Raw genomic sequence first — 25,785 nt, 5'->3', positions numbered from 1 at the left:
GGTGGAATAACCGTAAATATAGTGAAAGAGTTAGATCGCATCAGCTCTGCTCATGTCACCTTATTAGATGCATTCAGGCACTCATTCTGCTAGGCTATTTTAAGTTTGGTGAAAGTGAATAAATAAATATTACGATTGTAAGGTCCTGGAATACTTTATACAAGAATTTAAAAACAACGTTCATCTCTTATGTTCCTCTTTGTTGGAATACTAGAAAAAAAATACTGAGATGAACAGACAAGATGAAATCTTTGTAAAATTTTGGTCCCACTGGAGACACAAATCTAAAGAGAGACTTTCCCTTTACTTTTGACAACTAACTTTTGGTTAGAAAGATACTTAAAGCAATAAACAGAGGACAGAGTTTTTGACTTGAAACCTCTACACAGATTGAAAACTCTACAGGAGTTTTTGACTTGAAAACAGTACCAGGAGTCGCACAACTCTAGGGGGTGCTATTCACATTATTTCTATGTGAATGGCAACCGCTTGGAACAGAGTATGAGCGGTGTCCTTCAGAGTTGTATAATGCTTCTGTCCTACTAGAAAGCAGTGCAATTTAGCTGTTAATCTCAAAATTATAAGCTCGCAAGATAAGCAGTTGGCATTGATAGTCCCAAGAATAATCAAAGACTCTTCTGTTCTTGCGGAAAGCTGTTTTTGGTCCAGTGGACTTCTTTCCTATTAATCTCATCAATGGCTACCAAGAAGAGTCAGCCAATCTAGTAAGCCTACAATATTTCTGATTTCTAGGTGTCTATTTTAAAGACAAATGTAAGACCCTAGAAATTTCCCGTTCCTAACTGCTGTGGAGTATGATTTGCATACACAATTCTGAAACATCATTAATCAGGGGAGTTCAGGATCCTACAGTTTTTCTCTCTCACATACACCTGTTCTTGCTGGAAGTAAGTAGATAGCAGCCACAGCTGCACAGGGGCTTTGCTGATTTAAGGAACATTGTTAGTCTCATCTTTAAAGCCTGGAGTGTTATGGCAAAGCTTCAAGGGTGCTTCTAATATATATTTCTCGTCAGAGTCGACTACCATTAGAACATAGTTTTAAAATGTCATTCAGAAGCTGTTTAAGAAAAAAAAGAAGACAGGCAGTTTTAAAGTTATCAATAACAACAGCAACAACAAAATAAGCCTTTGAAGCAAGTACATTTTCAAGGATGAAATGGAATATCCTGGACAGGTTTCACCATATTACCCACTGTTGTACGTAGGACCCAAGAAATTTAAATTAGCTTTGCCTCTTTGATAGAAAATAAGAATAACTGAACTCCTATTTCTTCTTCCCATATTATATAGAGACTGTTACTCCTTAACCTTACTGGGTCACAGACACTTTTGAAAATACGACGTAAGATGCGGTACCTCTTCGAAGCAAGACGCTCAGATTCATATACACAAATGTCAGCAGCAGAGTTCAGGGATGTGGGGCTCACAAAAGCTATTCATAGACACTCCAGTTTCAAAGGTCCAATCTACAGGGTAGTGTAGGGTGAAAATGAGTTTTAAGAACTCAAAATAAAATCCACTCAGGGTCTAAAGAGGAAAAAGTGTGTGTGTGTGTGTGTGTGCACGAGTGCACACGCCAGTCCTTTAACATGGATTTGAAGATAAGTCACTTTGCACAGTCACTACTTCCCAAGCTTTTAAAAAATTTTCTTTAATTTCAAGGACCAATTTACATAAAATCCAGAAATATACAATTTAAAAATTATTCTAAACTACAATTCAAGACACATTCTATGGAGTTTTTGTTTGTTTTTGTTTTTGATAATGGAAAACTGTATTTGTTCAAGATTATCAGATAATTTTGTTTGGGTTCACAAGTGAAAATACTGTGAAAATAGTTCATTTCCATCACAATGAAGGACAAGTTGCGCCCATTTGTTTATTTACTTATTTATTGACAATTTTGAGTTATAATTCACATACCATGCAATTCACCCATTTAAAATTATATAACTCAATGGTTTTTGGTAATTCACAGAGTTATGTAACCATCACTACAATAATTTCAGAACATTTTCATCAACCCGGAAAGAAATCCTGTCCCCATTTGCAGTCCCTCCCCATTCCCTATCTCCTAATGATTCCAGCTTTAGGCATCCTCTGATCTGCTTTCTCTCGCTATAGATTTGCCTATTTTATTTCACATAAATGTCCATACAAGATATGACCTTTTCTGATTGGCTTCTTTCACGGAGCATAACATTTTGAAGGTTCATCGTATTGTACTATTTATCTGTACTTACTTTATTTCTTTTTATGGCCAAATACTCTATTGTATGGCTATTCTGCATTTTGTTTATCTATTCATCTGTTGATGGAGATTTAGGTTGTTTCCAATTTGGAGCTATGAAGAACAATACTACTAGAGACATTTGTGGGCCGGTTTTTGTGTTGACCAGCCCCTCAACTTTTTAACCCCACAAAAAAGTAAAAAGAGAAGAATGCTTATCAGGAAACTATACAGAATCTGTTTTGCAGTCATTTCAGACTTTAGACTCAATTTCCACACCCAGCATCACAAGGTTCATCATGACAGGGAGACTGGCATCATGACTCTATCATAGAATCGGAGGAGGTTAGATGTTTTCTAGGATCCCTTCTTAACATGAAGTCAACAAGTACTACTTTGTTACTTCTCCATGCATAGAAAAGAATGACAGGTGGTAGACACCCCTGGTCCCGACCAAGTTATCAACAAACATCACTGAGGCCCTTGCCAGCAGCAAGGACGACTGTGCCCGTGTAACTGCCCTGTGGACAGAAGTCATACACTGAGTAGGAGCTGCTAAGCTACTCTGAGTCCCCCATTCTAGTCGGAAGCACTTGAGACCCTCACTACTCCCTGACTGGGTTTTGCCTACAACTTTAGTGCTATTACGTCTTTGACACTCTGCCTCTCTTTCTGGTTATTCCTTCCACCTCTCGTGGGTCATATTCTGTACTCACTCATAGAGACCCTCCCTGCTGACTCGACCCTGCCAACTACCTCCACTCCACCCCCCCCCCGAGACCATGGACTAAACGTCATCATAGCTTTCCCTGCTGAATGAATGGCTCTCTGGACTCAGGGTTTACCAAGCGCTGTGCAAAATGCTCACGAGGGGCACAGTGACTGTTTGTTGAATAGACTGACCTGTAAGATTTCCTATCAGTGCCATGTGTGTGAGGTGGAGAGAGGTCAAAATGAATGTGCGGCTTAGTAGCATTTTTCAGTGATTAATTGTTGACATCTCCAACCATCAAAGCACTTGGAAACCTCAACTTAATCTTGAGTCTCTCTCCTTAGTTATTATGGTGTTAACACAAGTTTATTCACTGGGATCAAAATGATTTATCCGATAAAGGCAGACTCAGAGGCATAGGAAGCACATTCCTAAAGATTTGACCCATTAGAATAATCAGATGGAAGACCCAAAGAGAAGGTTGAGCTGACCACTTATTTCTTTTGCTTTATATTTCAGAGCACACTTATTTTGGACCTTTGGATTCAATATCAATGAAATTCCGTGAGCATTACCTGATCCTAGCATGGGAGGCATAACCTGGAAGGCTGAATCACAATCTACTGCTAGGGGGTCCTGCTAAGCTTTGCCATTCTTTCAGAGGAGGGTTGCCCAGGGAAGCCAATTTCTTCAGGTAATCACAGGGCTCCAGCTGCGGAATATCAGGATTCTGCCTATAATATTTCTGCAACTTCTCTAGCACTGTGGGCAACCCAACTGTGGAGGCGTAGAACATGGGCCCACCCCTGTGCCTTGGCCATCCGTACCCATGTAAATAGATAACATCGATGTGTTCTGGAGCAGCAGCCATCCCCTCTTCCAAGATACGGAATGCTTCATTGATGAGGGAATATAAGCAGCGCTCAAGGATCTCATCCTGGCTAATGATACGTGGCTCAATGTGATAGGTTTCTCTGTACTGTGACAGAAATTCAGAAAGCCAGGGGTCAGGTTTGTGAATCCTACCCAATGGCTTATCATATTGGTACCAACCCTTCCCTGTCTTCTGGCCAAATCGTCCTGATTCACAGAGCATATCAGGAATTGGGCAGTATCTCCTGTTGCCTCGCTTTCGGGCAGGCGTCCCTGAAGGCAACTTAGGTCCAGTAAGACCTTGCCCTTGTCGAGATTTCCAACCAATATCCAGTCCAGCAAGATCTGACACTCTGAAAGGTCCCATTTTCAAACCAAACTCTTCCAGCACCTGATCTACGCCCTCTGGCTTACTGCCTTCTTCTAACAAGAAGTACGTCTGATTGTAATAAGCCTTCAACATTCGATTGCCAACAAATCCAAAACAGTTACCTACAACTACTCCAATTTTTTTAATCTTTTTCGATAAATTCATAACTGTGGCAATGGTAGTGGGCGAAGAGTACTGGCCGGGAATAATCTCTAACAACTTCATGACATGAGCTGGCGAGAAGAAGTGAGTGCCGATGACCAAGTGAGGACGATCAGTAGAGGAAGCAATCTCATCAATGTCCAGGGCTGAAGTATTGGTGCACAGAAAAGCTTCTGGCTTGCACACAGCTGAGAGTTCAGCAAAGACCTGCTTCTTCAGGTTAATTTCCTCAAATACTGCTTCAATGACTAAATCTACACCACCAAGCTCCTTCATAGATGTAGTTAACCTAGGTTTTGGTCCTAACCAAGGGTGGCTGCTATGCTGCATTTTGGATGCTTCCTTTTCCAAGAGGGAGGATATTATCTTCTCGGCAACCTCTAGCTGCTTCTTGTCCGATTCCACAGCAATCACAGGGATCTTGGCCTTTGCAAGAGAAATGACAATGCCTCGGCCCATTGTTCCCAAGCCTGTAGATAAGAGTGAAGAAGAAAAAGAATGATTCAATAATACCGGGAACTGAAAAATTACTCAGCTAATGGGAGGCTTCTGTGGCAACAGGGCATTTAAAGAGATCAATTCAAGGAATACAAATGGACTGAATATTAGTTAAGATTAGGCACTGTGTTAAGTGCTCCAGAGGATGTGACACTGAGTAATGTTCATGCGCGTGCACACACACACACAATTAGAATTAATAAACAAGTTCAGCAAGGTTGTATAATACAAGATCTATATACAAAAAATCAATTGTATTTCTATATACTAGCAATGAAAAATCAGAATATGAAATTAAGAAAACAATTCTACTTATAATAGCATTAAAAAGAATAAAATACCACAAAACGTTGTTGAAGTAAAGAAGACCTAATAAATAGAAAGATATCCCATGTTCATAGATCAGAAGACTTAATATTGTTCATATGGCAATACTACCCAAACTGATCTTCATCTCCAATGCAATCCTTATCAAAAATTCAACTGGTGTTTTGCAGAAATTAACAAATTAAATTAAGCTGATCCTAAAATTCATCCATAAATACAAGGAATCAAGAATAACCAAAACAATATTAAAAAAGAAAAACAAAGTTGAAGGATTCACTCTTCCCAATTTAAAAACCTATGACAAAGCTACAGTATTCAAGACAGTGTGGCATAAGGGTAGACCTATATAGATCAATGAAACAGAATCGAGAGTCCTGAAATAATCTCATAACTTATGGTCAATTGATTTTTGAGTGCCAAGAGTGCCAAGACAATTTAATGGGGAAAGAATAGCCGATTTTCAACAAATGATGCTGGGACAACTGGATATCCATATGCAAAAGAATGATGTTGGACTCCTACTTCACACCATATACAAAAATTAATTCAAAATGGATCACAGACTGAGTAAGAGCTAAAAGTATAAAACTCATAGAGTAAATCTCTATGATCTTGGATAAGGCAATGATTTCTTATGACACCAAAAGCATAAACAACAAAAGAAAAAAATAAATTAGACACCATCAGAAATTAAAAATTTTTGTGTTTCAAAGGACACCATGAAGAAGAGTAAAAAGAACCCACAGAATCATGTATCTAATAAGGGACTCATGTCAAAATATATAAACAATTCTTACAACTCACAATAAAAATACAATTTAATTTTAACATTTGTCCGAAGAAAATACACAAATAGCTAAGAAGCACATGAAAGATGCATCATTAATCATGAAGGAAATGCAAATCAAAACCACCATGAGCAACCACTTCACACCCACTTGGAGAGATATCATTAAAAAGAGAGACAATAACAAGTTCTGGTGAGGACGGAGAGAAATTGTAACCCTGATGCATTGCTGGAAGATTGTAAAATGGTGCAGCTGTGAAAAACAATTTGGAAGTTCTTCAAAATGCTAAACACAGAATTACCATATGACCCAGCAATTCTACTCCTAGGTAAGCAGGTAGGCAGGTAAGTGTGTATATATACATCCCCAAGAGAATTGTAGACATATGTCCACACAAAACTTTTACAGAAATTTTCGTAGCAGCATTATTCAAAATAGCCAAAGAGTAGAAAGAAGCTGAATGTCCATCAACTGATGAATGGATAAACAAAATGTAATCCTACAGTGGAATATCATTCAGCTATTCAAAGGAATGAAGTACTGACATTAATAAAGAATGAAGTCCTATATAACATGGGTGAACCTTAAAAACATTATGCTAAATTAAAGAAGTTGGACACAAAAGGCCACATATTATATGACTCTGTTTATATGAATTGTCCAGAACAGGCAAATCCATGGAGGCAGAAAGTAGAGGTGGTTGCCAGGGGCTGGGGGGAGGGCAATGAGGAATGACTGTTGATGGGTACAGGGTTTCTTTTTAGGGGGATGAAAATGTCCTACAATTGATTATGGCAGGAAGCATGGGTGGTTCAGTCAGTTAAGCATCTACCTTTGGCTTGGGTTATCATCTCAGGGTCCTGGGATTGAGTCTCCGTGCTCAGTGAGGAGTCTGCTTCTCCTTCTCCTTCTGCCTGCCCCCTCCCTCTCGTGCTCTCTTTCTCTCTCATATAAAAAAATTAACTCTTCAAAAATTTTTAAAAATAAAAAGAACAAAGTGGATTGTGGCAACGGTTGCACAACTTTGGAATATCTAAAAACTACTGAAGTGTATTCTTTTTTTGGTGACATTGTTACAATGCACTTCAATTTTTTTTTTTTTTGAATTGTGGTAAAATACACATAACACAAAATTTACCATCATAACTATCATCTTCAGGTGTGCAGTTTAGCGGCATCTGTGTATTGACATGATTGTGAAACCAGCACCACCATCCATCTCTGTAACGCTTTTCATCTTGCAAAGCTGAAACTGCATACCCATTGAAAAATAACCCGTCCTCCTCCTCCCTCCCCCAACCCACAGCAACCACCATTCTACCTTCTATCTCTATGATTTTGACTTCTCTGCCTACCTCATCAAAGTGGAATCATACAGCACTTGTTGTTTTGTGACTAGTTTATTTCACTTAGCAGAATATCCTTAAGATCTATCCATGTGGAGGCATACATATATGTCAGAATTTCTTATTTTTTAAGGCTGAATAATATCCCATTGCATTTATGCCCCATTTTGTTTATCTATTCATCTGTCAATGGACAGTTGAGTTGCTTCCACTTCGAGGCTATTATGAATAATACTGCTATGAACATCAGTGTACAAATATCTGTTTGAGTCCCTGCTTTCAATTCTTTTGGGTATATACCCGGAAGTGGAATTACTGGATCATATAGTAATTCTATTTTTAATTTTCTGACAAACTGCCACACTATTTTCCATAGAAGTTACCCCATTTTACACTGAACTGTGAATGCTATGGTATATGAGTTACATCTCAATAAAGTTGTTATAAAAAATATGAGTAGTATCAACCCTCAGTGGGCCTATAATCTAGAGGTGGGAAGAAGAAAAGTTGACAAATATCCATTCTATAAGGTAAAGGACGTGGTGTGAGAGTTCAAATTTCTTTGATGAGTCAAAGGAAAGAGATTATTTTTGGTTGGATGAATCAAGAAAAGCTTCAAAATAAAGGTATTTGTAGAAATATCTGAAGAAAGATCATATTGAAATGGATGATATTGGGGAAGTTGAGTCAACCAGACTGGAGAAGGGAAAAGGAAAGTAATACTTTAAGCAAAGGCAAGAAGAACAGAAAATGTAGACAAATGATTTGATGGCACAGATGTCACTGTTCCTTCCCCATACCATTCCATTTTTCTTCTAGGCACATAAAAGACTATTCTGGATCCTTTCTATCCTGATAGGGCCTGTGACTAATTCTGGTCAATGAAATGGGAAAGGAGGGTGGTGTGGGCTCAACTGGCCCACAGAATCTCCCACAAGGTCCTGCATTACTACCAGGATGTAGAGGTTGCAGACAACAACTGTGAGGCCTTGGGGGAGACCCCTGAGCAGGTGTTGGCAAACTATGGTCTGTGCGCCAGATCCATCCCTCTGCCTATTTTCTCAGCCTGTGAGCTGAGAATGGTTTTGCATTTCAAATAGTTGAAAAAAAAAACCAAAAGAAGAACAATATTTTGTGACACATGCAAATTATGTCGAATTCAAATTTCAGTCTCATAAATTAAGTTTTATTAGAACACAACCACACTAATTTGTTTCCATATTATCTATGGCTGTTTTTGTGTGCAGAGTTGAGGAGCTGCAAAAGAGATCATGTGGTCCAGAAGGCCTAAAATATTTACTATCTGGCCCTTTAAAAAAAAGTTTCCTGACCCCTGCTCCGGAGAATGGCAGAGCCATTAGTTAGAAAAAAACCTTGTCCTAGAATGGCCTTATAGAGCAAGCAGGAAATAAATCTTTATTGTGTTAAACCACTGAGATTGCTATCTGTTTCAGCCTGGGTGGTTATCTGTTACCTAATCAATCCATTGTGGAGGAAACCATTTTGTGAAAACTATTTATATGTTACTCTTCTGCACTTCTCATTGACTAGCTTTGGGAATTGGTTTGTTTTGTTTAGTTTTTTGGGAATTGGTTTTGAATACAGAATGTTATCAGTCGTCAGAAATCCTTATTTCTCTGGAATACATTTAATTTTTAAATTGCATTAACTTATTTAATTTAATAAATCTATTATTTAAAAACATTTAATTTTCCAAAATTAATAAACATTTGCATTTCACTCCGTAGCAAGAAGGCTGGGTAGCTCTCACTGCTATAGCAACTGTATCCGAAACTTTAGCCTTGGTAAGTAGGAGGTAGATCATGGGGTTAAAATCCTGGCCTCCTGGCTTTCGGTCCCAAGCTTCACATAAAATTTCTAACACTATAGGAATTATAATCAGAGACAATGAGGACTAACAAGATGCAATGTGAAAGTACTTTGTTAAAGTGTCCAGTAAGGTAGATGATATCTCAGAACTGACCACAGAGCGGTGAAGGAAAGGCCCCTATGAAGGTCAAGTACAGTTCCTCAGTGCTCACCTTGCAGAGCAGATCTGCTCAATGACCTATGGGGCTACAAATCAACTTAGAACCCAAATCATAAAGTGGACCAGACTAATGCTTCTTGCAAGTGTCCTAGCCATAACTTTAGATTTTCTTTAGCTCTATAAACTGACACATTTCATTTAATCACTGAAATAAAAACATACATGAAAACACAATATATATTTATTTCAAAAAGTTCTTAGCTCTGGGGTGCCAAGGTGGCTCAGCCAATTGAGCAGCTGACTCTTGGTTTTGGCTCAGGTCATGATCTCAGGGTTCTGGGATTGAGCCCCACATAGGACTCCTTGCACAGTGGGGAGTCTGCTTGAAGGTTCTTTCTCCCTCTTCCTCTGCTCCTCCCTCTGCTCACATGCTCTCTCTCTCTCTCCCTCTTTCTCTCACTCAAATAAATAAATAAATCATAAAAAAATAAATAGTTCTTAGCTCCTAATTTCTCTTCTCACAAATCTGTGGTCTCAAAGATCTCAAAAAGGGGGGGGGTTGAAAAATCAAGCTTTTCACCGTTGGTAATTATGTTTCCAAAGGTACATATTATATTTATATTGAATTTAGTTTCCTAATTTTTCCTAATTAAACACATGGGGGGGCAAGGGGTCCTGCTTCCCCAACAACTCATTGCCTTTAACTGCCATGGAATTAATTCTGGTCAAGAACCTCTTCTATTGGGGCACCTGGGTGGCTCAGTCGTTAAGTGTCTGCCTTTGGCTCAGGTCATGATCCCAGTGTTTTGGGATCGAGCTCCACATCGGGCTCCCTGCTCAGTGGGAAGCCTGCTTCTCCCTCTCCCACTCCCCCTGCTTGTGTTCCCTCTCTTGCTGCTTCTCTCTCTGTCAAATAAATAAAATCTTAAAAAAAAAAAAAAAACCTCCTCTATTGACAGACATAATGAAAGAATAAGGGATGTTTTCACTACTGGTTCTGTAATTTGGGTTAACTGCAGTCTTCTCCCTTTTGGATGGCTCTGAGAGCCCAGGCAAGGTGGGGGAACATGAACTTTCAGTGGCACCAACCTGTACTGAAGCCTGGAAATGGGCTCATGGAAGTGCACACTTGGGGTTTTGCCAGGGGGCAGAGTGAAAGGGTGATGAGTCACGGAGTTCAAGGACACTGACAAGAAAGTGGCTGAAAGGATGACTCTGGAAGTGAAGTGTGGAAAGAGAAGAAAGTAAAGATAAGGGGAGCTGATCAAGTAACGGACGTAGATGTAATAACCAACGAAGAGAGGTGGGAAGATACAAGGTTGTCGGGGAAAGGTCAGAATTTGGATTTCAGAGGTGGAGAAATATTCAAGGTAAAGGCAAGACCTACGGAAACGTCATAAGTAGGGGCCATGGAAATGAAATGAGGTGAACATTACTGGATCTGAGGAGGCAAAGGAACTGGAAAGCAACAGGGCTGGATGCATTGTCCACACAGACAATGAAGACAATCAGGGTGGCAGCAGGATTTGGGGGGAAGTGGATAACTGTGAGCCAGCCAAAATGTTCAGCAAATGGGGCTGGGAGGAGTAATGACAGTAATGAGGAGGGAGAGAGTGATCAGACCAGATGGCAGCACCACAGAGGAGTGTCCTGAAAGAGATAATGGTCTGAGAAGGGAACTGGGAAGTGACACCGGGGGTGTGGACTGCGAGAGAATCAGCGGCATTCTCCTGAGAGGGCTGCAGGAGGGGCAGGTGCCAAGAGTAAGCCAGGTGTCAGGCAGGAAGCAGACCAAGGTGTAGGAGGGTTCCAGAGGGCACAGGGTGCAGCAGGAGGCTGCGTCACCACAGTCAAGTGTGGAGCAGTATGGGGACAGACGTGACGAGGGGGAAATGACCAAACTCTCTCGCTTTATTTGTATCCAAGTTATCGTCCATGGATTTTAAATGCTTCTTCAAATATTTTTCTGAACAATATGGGCTATACTTAAAAAAACAAAACTACAAACTTTGAGACATTTCATGCCAGACACGAATCTGAAATCTTTTTTAAAAGGGTCACAACAAGGGAATAGGGAAACTCTCAAACAATGGGTGATGAACACAATACTGATAAATTTCACCTTTGCTGTTACATTGCATCAATTATTCTTGGCTTGAAGGAATATAGAGAAGAAACAGGATAAGCACACAACTAGAAACAAATATTGGTATTGCTGAACAAAGCACAAAAAAGAAACACTCATAGTTCTCTGTCACACTATCCATCTCCTTTAAAAATCACAAGTGAGTGGGGGGATGGAGTAACTGGGTGACAGGCATTAAGGAGGGCATGTGATGGAATGAGCACTGGGTGTTATATGCAACTGATGAATCACTGAGCTCTACCTCTGAAACTAATAATACCCTATATGTTAATTAGTTGCATTTAAATAAAATAAAATTTAAAAAATCACAAGTGAACAGAGTCAATGCTGGAAAGAGCACAGTGTGACTGATACAGCAAACTGAGAAGATGTAGAGTTGGCTCCTTCCCTCTAAATTGGGTTGGAGCTGGACAGCTGGGTGAGGGTTAAGAAAGCTGACACTTTTAGTTAACTATGGACCTCCTCCCTCAGAAGACTATACATAAGCTGACACATATAACATTTTGGTTACCATTTCAGGGGGTTTAAAATCCACCAAAGACCATTCTTGGGTCAAGACTAAGAACAAGAGAAGCTTAGGAAAGTAGCCCAAAGAAGCCAATCAGAGGGCTAGCTTCTGAGGAAAAAAGACATTTTGTTTGGAAAAATTCCAGAGGGAAAGTAAGGAGGTCACTATTTCAGGGTGCAGACAGATTTGAGGATAGTGGTGTCAAAAGAAAAGTGAATGAATCCAGGGACCAGAAAGACAGAGCCTTCATTCCAAATACCTAGCTACCAGAGTGACAGACCATACTTTGAAATGTGGTACAAATAATAATCATTGCTGGGAAATATAGGAGTGAGAGATTCATGAAGGGAAGAACAGGCAATGAGTACAAAAAAAGCCACAAAAGTACCTAGAGTCTTAAGTCAGACAGACCTAGCGTCAGATCCTCACACCGCTTGCGTTTAGCTCACTGGTGAGGAGGCTGTTGTCTCTAGGCCTCACATGTAAAATGAAGATAATTCACGGGCTGGGGTGGAAAATACGTTAGCCACACAAGCAATGTGTTTAGTGTAGAGCCTGGTACCTGGTGGCCCTAAGCAAATGGCAGCACTTTGTATGTGTAGGTTTGGAGAATGACTTTAACCCCACCACGTTCTTACCGACAACGCCAACTGAGGAGATGTGATGTGCCACTGCTGTTTTCCAGGACGCTCCTGAGGGAGTTGACCACTTACTGACATTCCTCTCTGCAAAGAAGACATATTGCAGGGCTCTAGCCTGCCCTGATTTCTGAAGGTACATAAACAGCTCCTCCTCCTTCTTGAGGCCCACTTCATAGGGATACTGGACGGCAGCCTGGACTGCACGGACACACGTCTCCTGAGAAAGGCACCCGGGATGCTGCTTCCGCATCTTCAGAAAGGCTTCACTGAAAATGCTGTCCATGTTGGGCAAGCTCTGAATTGGCTTGTTGCAGAGTCTACGGGATTCCAGAGGTTGATCTGGAAGGAAGAAGAAAGAAAATCGGATCTTTGGAAATGTTACTTATACAAAGGGAATATGAGTATGTAATAATAATAACAAACAATAACCTGTTCAAATTCAAAGTACAAAATTAAATACTATTCATCAAGACATTTAACATAACACTAACATCAAAACATCTGACGCACCTTAGTCTGATAGAATTTAATATATTCAACGCAATTTTCAAGTTACCTCACGTAGGCATAAAAGTTTCATTTTGTTTCTGTTCCAAACCCAAGATGGTGCTATAATAGATTAAATAACTCTCAGTGAGTTTAAGGAAAATATTTCTGAGTTAAGAATATTTTAGATTCAGGGGCGCCTGGGTGGCTCAGTCGTTAAGCATCTGCCTTTGGCTCAGGGCGTGATCCCAGCATTCTGGGATTGAGCCCAGCATCAGGCTCCTCCACTGGGAGCCTGCTTCTCCCTCTCCCACTCCCCCTGCTTGTGTTCCCTCTCTCACTGGCTGTCTCTCTCTCTGTCAAATAAATAAATAAAATCTTAAAAAAATATTTTAGATTCAAAATAATCTCAACTCCATTCCTAATAGTAACAAACACTTAAAAAGACCTAGAAAAGAAGGCAGTGTTATATTGGTACAAGGGGAGACATACAAATCAGTGGAAGAGAATTGAGAGTTTAGAAATAAATCCTGACAATTACAGCCAACTGATTTTCAGCACAGGTGCCAAAACAATTCAATGAAAGGAGAGTTTTTTCAATAAAGAGTGCTGAAATAACTGGAAAGATATATGCAGAAAGAAAGAGGGAGGGAGGAAAGAAAGAAAGAAAGAAAGAAAGAAAGAAAGAAAGAAAGAAAGAAAGAAAGAGATTGATTAGATCCTTACCTAGAACAATATATAAAAATTAACTCAAAGTGGATCATAAATCTAAATCGAAGAGCTGAAACTAAAAATTTCTAGAAGAAAACATAGGGAAAATCTTCAGGACCTTGGGTTAGGCCAAGGATTCTTAGCATGATTCATGAAAGAAAAAAAAAATCAATAAACTGGACATCATCAAAATTCAAGACTTTGTACTTCAAAGGATACCATTAAGAAAATGAAATGATACACCACAGACTGGAAGAAAATATTTGTATGGTAGGCAGAGTATTGCTGCATGCCCCCAATGTGTATTTCCTAATCCCTAGAACCTATGAGTATATAATTTTACATGGCAAAGGGACTCTACAGATATGATTAATGGTAAAGAACTTGAGATGTAGAGATTATCCTTTATTGTCTAGATGTTCCCAACCTAATCATATGAGTCCCTAAAAGAGGAGACCCTTTCCCAGCTATGGTGAAAGACACATTGATAATGAAGAAGGGTCAGAGAGACACAACATGGGGAAGATTCGACCTGTTGGTGATGATTTGGCTTGACGATGGAGGAAGGGGGCCAAGAATCAAGGAACTCAGTGGCCCCTGGGCCATTCCCTCGACTTACAACCAGCAAGAACATGAGGACCTTGGTCCTGTAACACAAGATACTGAATTGTGCCAACAGCCTGAGTGAGCAGGAAACAGACTCCCACCTAGAGCCTCCAAAAGGGGTATGGCTGCAGACATGCACATTTTAGGTCAGTGAGACCTGCCCAGCAGATTTCTGACCTATAGATCCGTCAGATAATAAATTCATGTCGTTTAAACTGCTAAGATTCCAGTAATTTGCTACCAAAGCAATAGAAAACCAATACAATTTGTAAATCAAATATCCAGTGAAGTATGTGTATCCAGAGTATAGAAAGAATTCTTGTGACTCAATAGTTAGAAGGCAAACAACTCAGTTTTTTAAATGGGCAAAAACTTGAGTGGCTATTTATTTCACCAGAGGATATATGAACGGCTAATACACATGTGGAAAGGTGTTCAACAGCATCAGTCATTAAGGAAATGCAAATAAAAACCACAGTGATAAAAAAAAAAAAAAAAAGAAAACCACAGTGAATGTGGTAGGTTGTCTCTAAGTAATGGGGTATCGTTTCTGAGATTAAGTCACAAAAAGACTCTGGCTTCATCTTGTTCCCCGTCTCTTGCTCTCTCACTCATTCATTCTGATGGAAGCCAGCTGCCATGTGTGAGCCGCCCTTTGGTGAAGCCCACGTGCCAAAGAACTGAAGGAGACCTTCAGCCAACAGCCAGCGAGAAGCTAAGGCCCTCAGTCCAACAGACCATATGGAACTGAATCCAACTAACAACCCCTTGAGTGAACGTGGAAGCAGATCCCCCCCGCCCAGTCAAGCCTTGAGGTGGAAGAGCCACAGACAATACCTTGAACGCAATCTTACCTGAAATCCTAAACCGGAGAACCTAGCTCACCACACCTACGTTCCTGACCCACAGAGACTGCCAGGTAAAAAATGTTTGCTTTTAAGCAGTTAAATTTTGGGGTAATTCTGTTATGTAGCTAGATAACTAAGACAGACCCACTAAAATGACTATTATCGAAAAGACATCAATACCAGGTGTTGGTGAGGATGTGGAGTAACTGGAATCCTCAGCCACTCTTTGTGAAAATCTAAAACAGGACAGTACATCTACTTAGGAAAACATTTGGGCAGTTCCTTAAAAAGATCAGCTTATTGTTCGACCCAGCAACTTCACTCCAAGGAATCTACCTAAGAGAAATGAAAACATATGTCCCCATAAACCTTGCGTACAAATATCCGTAACAGTATTATTCATACTAGCTCACCAACTGATGAAGGGATAAAGAAAATGTGGGAGAGGGGCGCCTGGGTGGCACAATGGTTAAGCATCTGCCTTTGGCTCAGGGCGTGATCCCAGTGTTCTGGGATCGAGCCCCACATCAGGCTCCTCCGCTGTGAGCCTGCTTCTTCCTCTCCCGCTCCCCCTGCTTGTGTTCCCTCTCTCGCTGGCTGTCTGTCTCTATCTCTGTCAAATAAATAAATAAAATCTTTAAAAAAAAAAAAAAGAAAAGAAAAGAAAATGTGGGAGAGCTATGCAGTGGAATACTGTTCAGCAATTAAAATACTATCAGCAAATTACTGATACATGCTGCAATTCAAATGAACCTCAAAAATATTATGCAAACTGAAAGAAGCCAGATCAAAAGATTACATATGATACGATGCTGTTCATGGTAAATGTCCAGAAAAGGAAAATCTGTAGAGAAAGAAAAATCAGTGTTTGCCTAAGGCTGGGGGTGGAAGTGGGATAGGCTGCAACAAAACGAGGGAAATTTTGGGGGTGGTGACAAGTCCTAAAACTGACTCATGGGGATAGCTGTGCAACTCTGTACGGTGAATTACGCCTCATTAAAGCTATTTTTTAAAATGCTTAGAAATGAACTTATCAAGAAATGTACAAGATGTTTAAGAAGAAGATAACTATACCATTTTATTGAAGAACATATAAAAACTTTAATAAAGAGAGAGACTCCATGTTCCTGGATATAAACATTTCATAACATAAAAATATAAACATTTTCCACATATATTATATATGAATTTCTTTTTTTTAAAAAAGATTTTATTTATTTATTCGACAGAGATAGAGACAGCCAGTGAGAGAGGGAACACAAGCAGGGGGAGTGGGAGAGGAAGAAGCAGGCTCACAGCAGAGGAGCCTGATGTGGGGCTTGATCCCATAACGCCGGGATCACGCCCTGAGCCGAAGGCAGACGCTTAACCGCTGTGCCACCCAGGAGCCCCTATATATGAATTTCTAATCATAACCCTTGTGGTTCTATATTTTAAAAAAAATTACTCAACAGGGTGCCTGGTTGGCCCAGTCAGTAGAGCATGTGATTCTTGATCTCAGGGTCATAAGTTTGAACCCCACATCGGGTGTGAAGCCTACTTAAAAAAAAATAATAATAAAAGTAAAAATAACTTAACGGAATGATTTTTTTTTCAACAGAATGATTATTCTGAAGTTTGCATCAAAGGATAAATGTGTATGAGAAGCTTTATCAAATAAGATGTGATGTTGAACTTTCTTCAGAATATATTTATATAAAATTCCTAAAAATTTGTTATGTCCTGGTGTAATGTTATCAGTCATAATTTTAAGATGTATGTCACAGAAATAACCAAATTCTCTCACCAATTGCAATATAATAAACTCTTGTCAATTGCATTACAATAAATGCATTAGCAGATCTTCAAATAAAAAAGAATAAATGTGTAACAAATCTTATTGCCAAAACTGTTGTCTAAAACACTATGCCAGATACTGTTTTTTTTTTAAATGCTACCATCTCTTCAAGAATACACCATCACATCAAATATGCACACTTTGGTTAATTAGACAGAAAACCTACCAGAGGTTATGAAGCAGTTTCAATATAAAAAGGCATATGAACATGAACCTGTCTGGCATTGGTGTATTACTATGTGTGCAAGGGAGACTGTCTAAGATTTGGATTAATCACGTACACATGTAAATTTATCCTTGAGGCACTGCATAATCTCAAACATTTTTAACCTAGAAGGCAACAATACTTCCTTAATGCCTGATGACTAAGTAGAATCGAAAATAATGGATTTTTATTATTTTTTAAAGATTTTATTTATTTGACAGAGAGAAAGAGGGAGAGACAGAGCACAAGCAGGGGGAGCAGCAGGCAGAGGGAGAAGCAGGCTCCCCGCTGGGCAGGGAGCCTGCTGCGGGCCTTGAACCCAGGACCCTGGGATCATGAGCTGAGCTGAAGGCAGATGCTTAACTAATTGAGCCACCCAGGCATCCCCAATAACGGATTTTTAAATTAATGCTTTCCCATATGACGTTGAGAACAGGAAAGTTGGGGAAGACGGTGGTTAGACATGTGGTCCCTATTTGCCTGGCTATTCTTGGAATGACATGAACTCTACCCGACAGGTTTCCAATGACTTGCTCAATTATCCAGTGTGTTAGTCTGATCCTCAATTTCTAGGAAGGCAAGTTCAGCTGAGAAGAATGAAGACCTTTCCAGGGCCTATATCAGATTTCATTTCCTGGTGACCCAAAAGGCAGACAAGAGTGGTCAGTGTGGGGAGGAGGAGAGAGGTGACAAGTACGTGGAGGATGAAGTGCATGAGGAAAGGGGACTGAGCCGCCAGTGCTGTGGGCACTGGGGCAGTCTGTGCTGGGGACAGGGCATATCTTAGAGCTGAATCTCTGCCCTTGTGACACTACCAGAATTCCCATCTGATTAGGACAGATTCTCAACACCACAGTACACATCAGAGTTATCCGCGGAATTTAAAAAGTTCAGATGCCCGTGTCCCGCTGTAGACCCAGCTAGGAATATTTAAGGGTGGGGCCTACACATGAGTACTTTTTAAAACTTCAACACTTGATTTTGAGGTGTAGCTTCTGGAAAGTGTAAGAGCAGAGCATTAGGTCAGCCCCTGGGTCGAGGACAGCCGCAGCTCCCGGCAAACTTTGCCCTGGGCCAGGCACTGAAAAGGAAAGAGAAAAAAAAAAAAACAGAGAGAAAAGAAAAAAAGAAAAGCCTGCTTAATGGTGTGCCATAATTCCTGCAGTAATTATGGCTGATCGGCATAACGCTGTTATCCTGGGGATACTCAGAACCTCTCTGACTGCAGAGGGGCGTTCGGAACTACCCGTGGCCCCTGTCCGGACTAGTCTAGGGCCAAGCTGAGCACACCCACTGGAGAGCCGTGGATCCGGGCGCAAGGACAGACGCTTTTTCCCTGCTCAATTTTCTACCTCTTTCCTGCTGCAGTTATAAAGGATGCTATTACCTTACAAATTCGTTCTATTAGAACAAAACATATTCAGAATTTCCCCTTTGGGTACGGTGTTTTCAACGTGTGTTTCTTATACACTTGGTTGTTTTAAATTCACTCAGCGGCACCCACATAATAAGAGAGGCAGGTAGAGGCAGGTCAGCACCAGCATTTGCTGCCCAGGAAAATGGGGAGAAGAGGAACTAATTCGTGATCCGAATATGCTTATAATTGAATTTTTTCCTTGACCCATTCACATTTTTTTTCTTAATTCTTTGAGGTATTGTAAAGCAAATATTCAGTTTTGATTTAAAAAAAAAGGGGGGGGGAATCGCCCTCCCAAAGGAAGAAAAGGAGGGGATTATTTTCCCTCTTTCTGGTAGCCTGACAGGAAGAGATTTTCTCTGCCTAGTTTAAAGAGAGCCACAACATGCAATTTACAGAAATGGTTACCTAAGACAGAGACGGTCCCCTCTCCAATTTGGGTAAACAGTAAGTAAGCTTTGTTTGTCACAGCTCTGCAAAGGACAGACAGGACAACTGTACTTTTTCAGTCTTGCAGGAGGTCACCCACAGAACTCAGGTATTACAAAAAAGGGCAGCTCAATTTAGACATGTGCTTAGGCCTTCTCTGTGAGGCAGGGTCACTCTGTTCTTGTGAAACGTGTCTATAAAGGTCCACAGAGAGCAAAAATAAATTACAAAAAGCGAAAGATAAAATGGAGAGAAAGACGAGGATACCATTAAGATTTGTTTAAAGTCACAAAATCAAAATGAACACACAGACCAAAGTCTGTAGGCAGAATTAGAATCGCTAAAAATGGCTACCATGGTGCCGTAACAGTAACAGAACCAGGGTTCATTACAGGGACAAAAACAGCATTGGGTTCCTGAGTGGAGGCCCCCAGCTGGATGTCTCCTGTGCCCATCTCTGAAAAACAGCACCCACTTTCAGCTTCATGCCAGAAGAAACACGCACGTGGGAATGGAGAGTTCTTACTCAGTTCGGGAATAAGCAGGCTGCAGGCCAAATGCAGGTGCAAATAAATAGCATTTTACAGGACCCTCTCCTCCCAGCTTAGCCAAAGCAATCTGGTTTAGCCAAGGAATTCTGAATTGCTCTGCTAAATCCACTGCACTGCAGTAGTCTGAGAAGCTCCATATAACAAGTGCATTAAGATGCATGACGCTAATTAACTTTCACAGTCAACTCTGCTCTCCAGCATTTATGTTAAATTGTAAAGAAATCTGCAGCTACTTCCCAAATCATATATGTATATATGATTCATATATACAGATTCATATATATATATGAAAATGTAAATATATATATATTTTTATGGGGGCTTGAACTCACGACCCTGAAACCAAGACTGAAGCTGAGATCAAGAGTCAGATGCTCAACTGACTGGACCACCCAGATGCCCTCCAAGTCATATTTTTAGATACATGCTAACCTCCTATAATCTTCCACCCATATCTGGTTCCAAACTGCTGATTGCAACACTGACCATTGGAAATTCCCTTCCTTCTCTCCTTTCCTATGGAATGTGGAAACTAAATAAAAGCACCATTTTAAAGTTTACAATTCAGTGGTTTTTAATATACTCACAAATACCTAGTATAAAATGTAAATGTATATTTATAAAAGATTTTTGTGGAGTCTCTCCTTCAAGTCAATCCATCATTTTTGTTCTGCCAAATAACCACATACTCATAGCTATATTGCAAAGCAAATAAAGACCAGAAAGAAGAAGGAGGAGGAGAAGGAGAAGAAGAAGAGGAGGGAAAGCCTGGAACAAAAAGAAAGAAAAAGCACAAGACCTTCAATGAAAATGAAAGACAAAATACTAAGTCTCTCTACGCTATGCATTTTGTAAGGTAATAAATGGCAAATGTACATACGATTCTATGAGATAGTCCTTTGTTGATTTGCACTATTTCTCTACCTTGTATCTCTGACATTTACCTATTACAAAGGAACATCAAGGAATCATAGGATTCCAAATAGTGGAACTCATTTTAACAGCAACAACAGAGGCGCCTGAATGGCTCTGTCAGTTAAGCGTCTGACTCTTGATTTCAGCTCAGGTCATGATCTCAGGGTCGTAAGACCGAGCCCCTTGTTAGGCTCTGTGCTGGGAGTGGAGCTTGCTTGAGACTCTCTCTCTCCCTCTGCCTCTGCCCCCCCACCACCCCCCCCGGCTCATGTGTTCTCTCTTTCTCTCTCTCTAAAAAAAAATAAATAAATAAAACCAAACAGTAAAATTCCCAGAGTTTCCCATGGGGATTCTAAGACTTAACCTCCATAAGAGACATAGTGGAACTGCCCAGGGTGTCGTAAAAACAAAAAAGGAGCCCAACCACTGGAGCCTGTTGGGTCTCAGAACAGGGTTTGAAATCAAAACTAATTTTACTGAATCTTTTCCTTTTATTGATCAAGTCCAAAAAGCTGATTTGCTAAGGTCTATAGAAGGTCAAGACTATAATCCAGGTCTCCCGACTTCCTGCCCGGAGCCCAGATCTCTACAGACTGCACCTTTTCCACACCGGCCAGACATCCCGTTTTCCTTTGGGTAAATTCAATGACTCAGATATTAGGAAAAGATAAACTTTTTTTTTTTTTTACAGATTTATATATTTATTTTAGAGAGAAAGAGAGAGCACACGTGAGCATGCATGCAGGGGGACAGGCGGGGTGGGGGGAGAGAGAAAGAAGCAGACTCCCAACTGAGTGCAGAGCCCTACTTGGGACTCTTGATCACACAACCCTGAGATCATGAACCGAGCCGAAATCAAGAGCCAGATGCTTAACCGACTGAGACACCTAGGCACCCCAAGATAAACATAAAAAAAATCAAGTGTCTTCATTACCTACCGCCCAATACAACCACTAACAAAAATTTGTTAGTTTATTTCCTTATGCAAATACGCATATGAAGACATACACACAAAATTGTGCATTTTCCTATCTGGCTGTTTTCTACAATATTACATGTAAGCATTTCCCCAAGTTCTTCAACTTTAAAAATGGAAGTTTTAATGGCTGAATGGGATTGCTTCATTGTCATCTACTATCTTTTATGTAACTAATCCCCTAAAATTAGGTTTTTGAGTTGGTTTCCAATATTTTACAATGATAAAGTTTCAGTAGTATCACTGTACACAAATCTCTGTATATTTCTGTGATACTTTATGATAAATTCCTAATAGAAATATACAGAGTCAAAAGATATGAGCAAGTCTCAATACATAATTGCCCAATTGCCCTCTAAGTGAGATGTTCTACAAGCAGTATAGTTAAGAGCTTGTTTACGCTCAGTCTCACCCTATTATTTTTCTTCTCCAATTTGCTTGGTAAAAATTAGTATCTTCCAATTCACTTATGATTTTTCTTTTTTTTTTCTTTAAAGATTTTATTTATTTATTCAACAGAGATAGAGACAGCCAGCGAGTGAGAGAACACAAGCAGGGGGAGTGAGAGAGGAAGAAGCAGGCTCACAGCAGAGGAGCCTGATGTGGGGCTCGATCCCATAACGCCGGGATCACGCCCTGAGCCGAAGGCAGATGCTTAACCGCTGTGCCACCCAGGCGCCCCCACTTATGATTTTTCATTAACCATCAAGTTTCAAAAGCATTTAAGAATTAAGTATATACTTACTATACTACTTGGCAATTCTATTCTTAGGTATTTACTCAAGAGAAAGGGAAATGTGTCTACACAGATTTGTGCAGGTCCAAAGTGAAAACAACCTAAATGTCCACCAACTGATAAATGGGTAATCAAATTGTGATATATCCATACCATGGAATACTATTAGGTAACAAAAAAAAGAATGAAATATTATTACGTGAAACAACATGGATGAATTTAAAAAGACATTATGCTAAGTGAAAGGAGTCAGACACAAAGGCTACATGCTATATTGTGATTCCAACCACATGAAATTCTAAAAAAAACAAAACTATAGTAACAGGAAGTAGGTCAGTGATTATCTGTGGCCAAGGGGAAGGGAAGAGAGTCTACTGGAAAGAGGCATGAAAATATTTTTTTTTAGGGCAATAGAACTATATATTGATTGTGACAGTAGTTACACACCTATAAACAAGTACAAAAATTCTTTAAACTCTACACTTGAAATGGGTGGATTTTATTGTGTTTAAATTATATGCTAATAAAGCTGGAAGAAATGAAAACAGAAGCAAAGATAACTTGAAATTTCTTGAAAAAAACTTATTTTCATTTTTGCATATTTCCTTTAAATTTTTGGCTATATTCATACTCTGTATAGCTATAATTATAGAATATATATAAATTTATATTTTAGACATCTTTATATATAATTTTACATATTTATGTATGCTTTTCATAATTATAATTTAAAATAGTTATACATAATTGTCCAAAGCCAAAAACCATCTCCATACTGTGAACAGGTGAATTACCAAATTTTAAAGCAGATGATTAAAAAAAAAAAAAAAAAAAAAAAAAAAAAAAGGCATATAATTCCTCCTCAATATTTGGATGCCATCAAGTGGACAAACTGTGCAATGCTGCTGAGACTGAGCAGGCCATTTTATAAATTTTATAAATAAAAAAAATAACTTAACGTTTAGTTTTCTAATTTAAAAATTATTTTTAAAGTCAAATAAATTTTTTTTAAAGATTTTATTTATGTGACAGAGAGACAGCCAGCGAGAGAGGGAACACAAGCGGGGGAGTGGGAGAGGAAGAAGCAGGCTCGAAGGAGCCTGACATGGGGGCTCGATCCCAGAACGCTGGGATCACACCCTGAGCCAAAGGCAGACACTTAACGACTGCGCCACCCAGGCGCCCTGGAAGTCAAATAAATTTTTAAAATTTAAAACAGACCATTCTACAATTTACCAGACTATGATCCTCATCTATCTCTTTTAGTTGCTTAACTCTCAAATGTCAATCTAGGGAAATCAGTTAAGGAAAAGAACTTCCTGTTGAGACCTAGTTCTTTATACACTGAAGCCATGGGTGTCAATGTTAGACATGGGTCTATCACAAGCCCCAAACCAAAAAACTCACGTACAGGTCTCCAAACGCAAATAGCTTTTGCTGTCAGCCAACACAACAATAAGCCCTCCGGGGAGGCACAACAAAATCTGCAACAAAAAGTTGGTGATGATTGTATGGAAGAGAGAAAGATACCAGGAGACTCATTCCCTTTTGGGCAAAGACTTGCTAATTCTCTTTCTGAGTCACCAGGATTTTCTCTCCACAGTTCCTGGCCTCTCCAGTTTAAGCTCTCACGGTCTCACTGAAACCTCAACTGGCTAGAGCCACAAAAAGAAAGATTATTTCAGGGAAGTGTTTGGTCCCTGCCAGGGTCAACAAAAGAATGACTTTTTCAAAAGAATGCCTTTGAATGACACTGAGCCACTGCCTACCAGCAAGCAGAAAGATGAACGCCCTGCTCTCCCTGGGACCCAACGCTGCTCCCCATTACTTCTTCTGGCACTCTTTAACCCTCTCCATCTCACTGCCAATCTCCATAAATTGGAAAGGAACGGCTGAAAAAAAGAAAAAGGGAAAACTCTAGGGGTGCCACTCCCAAGAACTCTTAAAGGAATGCCATGAATCCATAAAGTGAGAAACCAGTGAGAGAAGGAAAGTACAGCTGAGACATAACCATGGTTTCACTGCGGCAAATTAGTCTTGTTTCTTTCTTTCTTTTTTCTTCAATATTTATTTATTTATTTATTTGAGAGAGAGAGAGAGAGTGGGCTGAGGGGCAGAGGGAGAGAATGTTCAAACAGACGCCCCGCTGAGTGCAGCCTGACCTCGCAGGCTGAGATCATGACCTGAGCCAAAACCAGGAGTTGAATCTTCAACCAACCGAGCCGCCCAGGCGCCCTGAGAGGCTTGTTTCTATTGGCTGAAATGTTTGCTTGTTTTCATTTTAACTCTATTTCTTACAGAAAATACATTATTTCAATGCAAATTCAAAAGGTACAAAAAGGTAACGAAGTCTTCTTCCAAAAGCTTTCCTGGCTGACCAACCCCATTCCCAGAGGAAACCATGAACTATTTCTTGTGAATCTTTACAGAAATATCTTCCATGTAGATGAACAGTCACTACCTACGTCCCCCCAGACATTCAGTCCCATCCCCCTCTCCTTTTTCCATGAATGGTGAACCGCTATACAGAATGATGTACAGTGTTTTTTTCTTATTTTAAAGATTTTTATTTATTTATTTGAGAGAGAGAGCATGAGAGTGGGGAGGGTCAGAAGGAGAAGCAGACTCCCCGCTGAACAGGGAGCCCAATGCGGGACTTGATCCTAGGACTCCAGGATCATGACCTGAGCCAAAGGCAGATGCTTAACCGACTGAGCCACTCAAGGTCCCTGACGCATAGTGTTTTTCACCTAATAATACAATATGTTGCAGCATTCATAATGCAACAATATGTAAAGTTTCTTATTCATTTTAAAGCTCCATCATATTCTATCCCATGGATGTACCATAACATAGTTAAGGAATTCCTTATTAAAATGAAAGTTTAGCTTGCTTCTAATCTTGTGCTATTTTCATGATTATCTTCTTACCAGAAATTCTCTCGGCTAATTTGATTGCTTCTTCAACCGGGTCTGAGTTCACAATTTCATCTAGAATACCCAGCTTGAGTGCTTCATCCGCCAAAATGTGTCTTCCTGAAACAAAAAACAAAACAAAACAAAAAAACAATGTGAGGTTAAAGCACAAGCATTACTTTCTCTAGTAGGGAAGGTTATCTGTCCTGGATACAAACGTCTATTATTAAATGAAATAAATAAGCAAAACACTGACTATTATAGTAGAAAGGTCACTGCGTAGGTAACCAGAAAACTTAGTTCACGCTTCAGCTCTACCTTCTACTGCTATTTGTGTTATGACGAAGAATCATACGAGGACCTCCCCTTCCTCCTAGGCAAATGGGAATAATTATGCTTACCTTGGTAATCCTGAGTATCAGGTGAGAATAACGCATTTTCTTTGCATTCTGTAAATCTCTGTGGAAGCACTTTGTAGACTATACCTCTCTAGAGAAGAGCTGATCGATTTTTGAGAAAAATAATAGAGACAGTAATGC

General features: G+C 39.9%; 1 protein-coding gene across 1 annotated transcript in view; it reads right to left on the bottom strand.

The window, feature by feature from the left end:
- Nucleotides 1–1,659: 1,659 nt before the first annotated feature.
- The window catches only part of EHHADH (enoyl-CoA hydratase and 3-hydroxyacyl CoA dehydrogenase), a 47,339-nt gene continuing 23,213 nt past the window's right edge, over nt 1,660–25,785 (bottom strand). Inside the window, exons 5-7 of the mRNA XM_002915670.4 lie at nt 25,262–25,366; nt 12,612–12,953; nt 1,660–4,840 (exon numbers count right to left, since the gene is read on the bottom strand). Of these exons, the coding sequence (XP_002915716.1) occupies nt 3,579–4,840; nt 12,612–12,953; nt 25,262–25,366 (1,709 nt within the window). The 3' untranslated portion in view covers nt 1,660–3,578. The remainder of the gene's footprint in view (nt 4,841–12,611; nt 12,954–25,261; nt 25,367–25,785) is intronic.

This window comes from Ailuropoda melanoleuca, chromosome 1 (genome assembly GCF_002007445.2).
Source record: "Ailuropoda melanoleuca isolate Jingjing chromosome 1, ASM200744v2, whole genome shotgun sequence".
Classification (NCBI taxonomy): Eukaryota; Metazoa; Chordata; class Mammalia; order Carnivora; family Ursidae; genus Ailuropoda; species Ailuropoda melanoleuca.
This window is presented reverse-complemented; position numbering and strand designations above follow the sequence as displayed.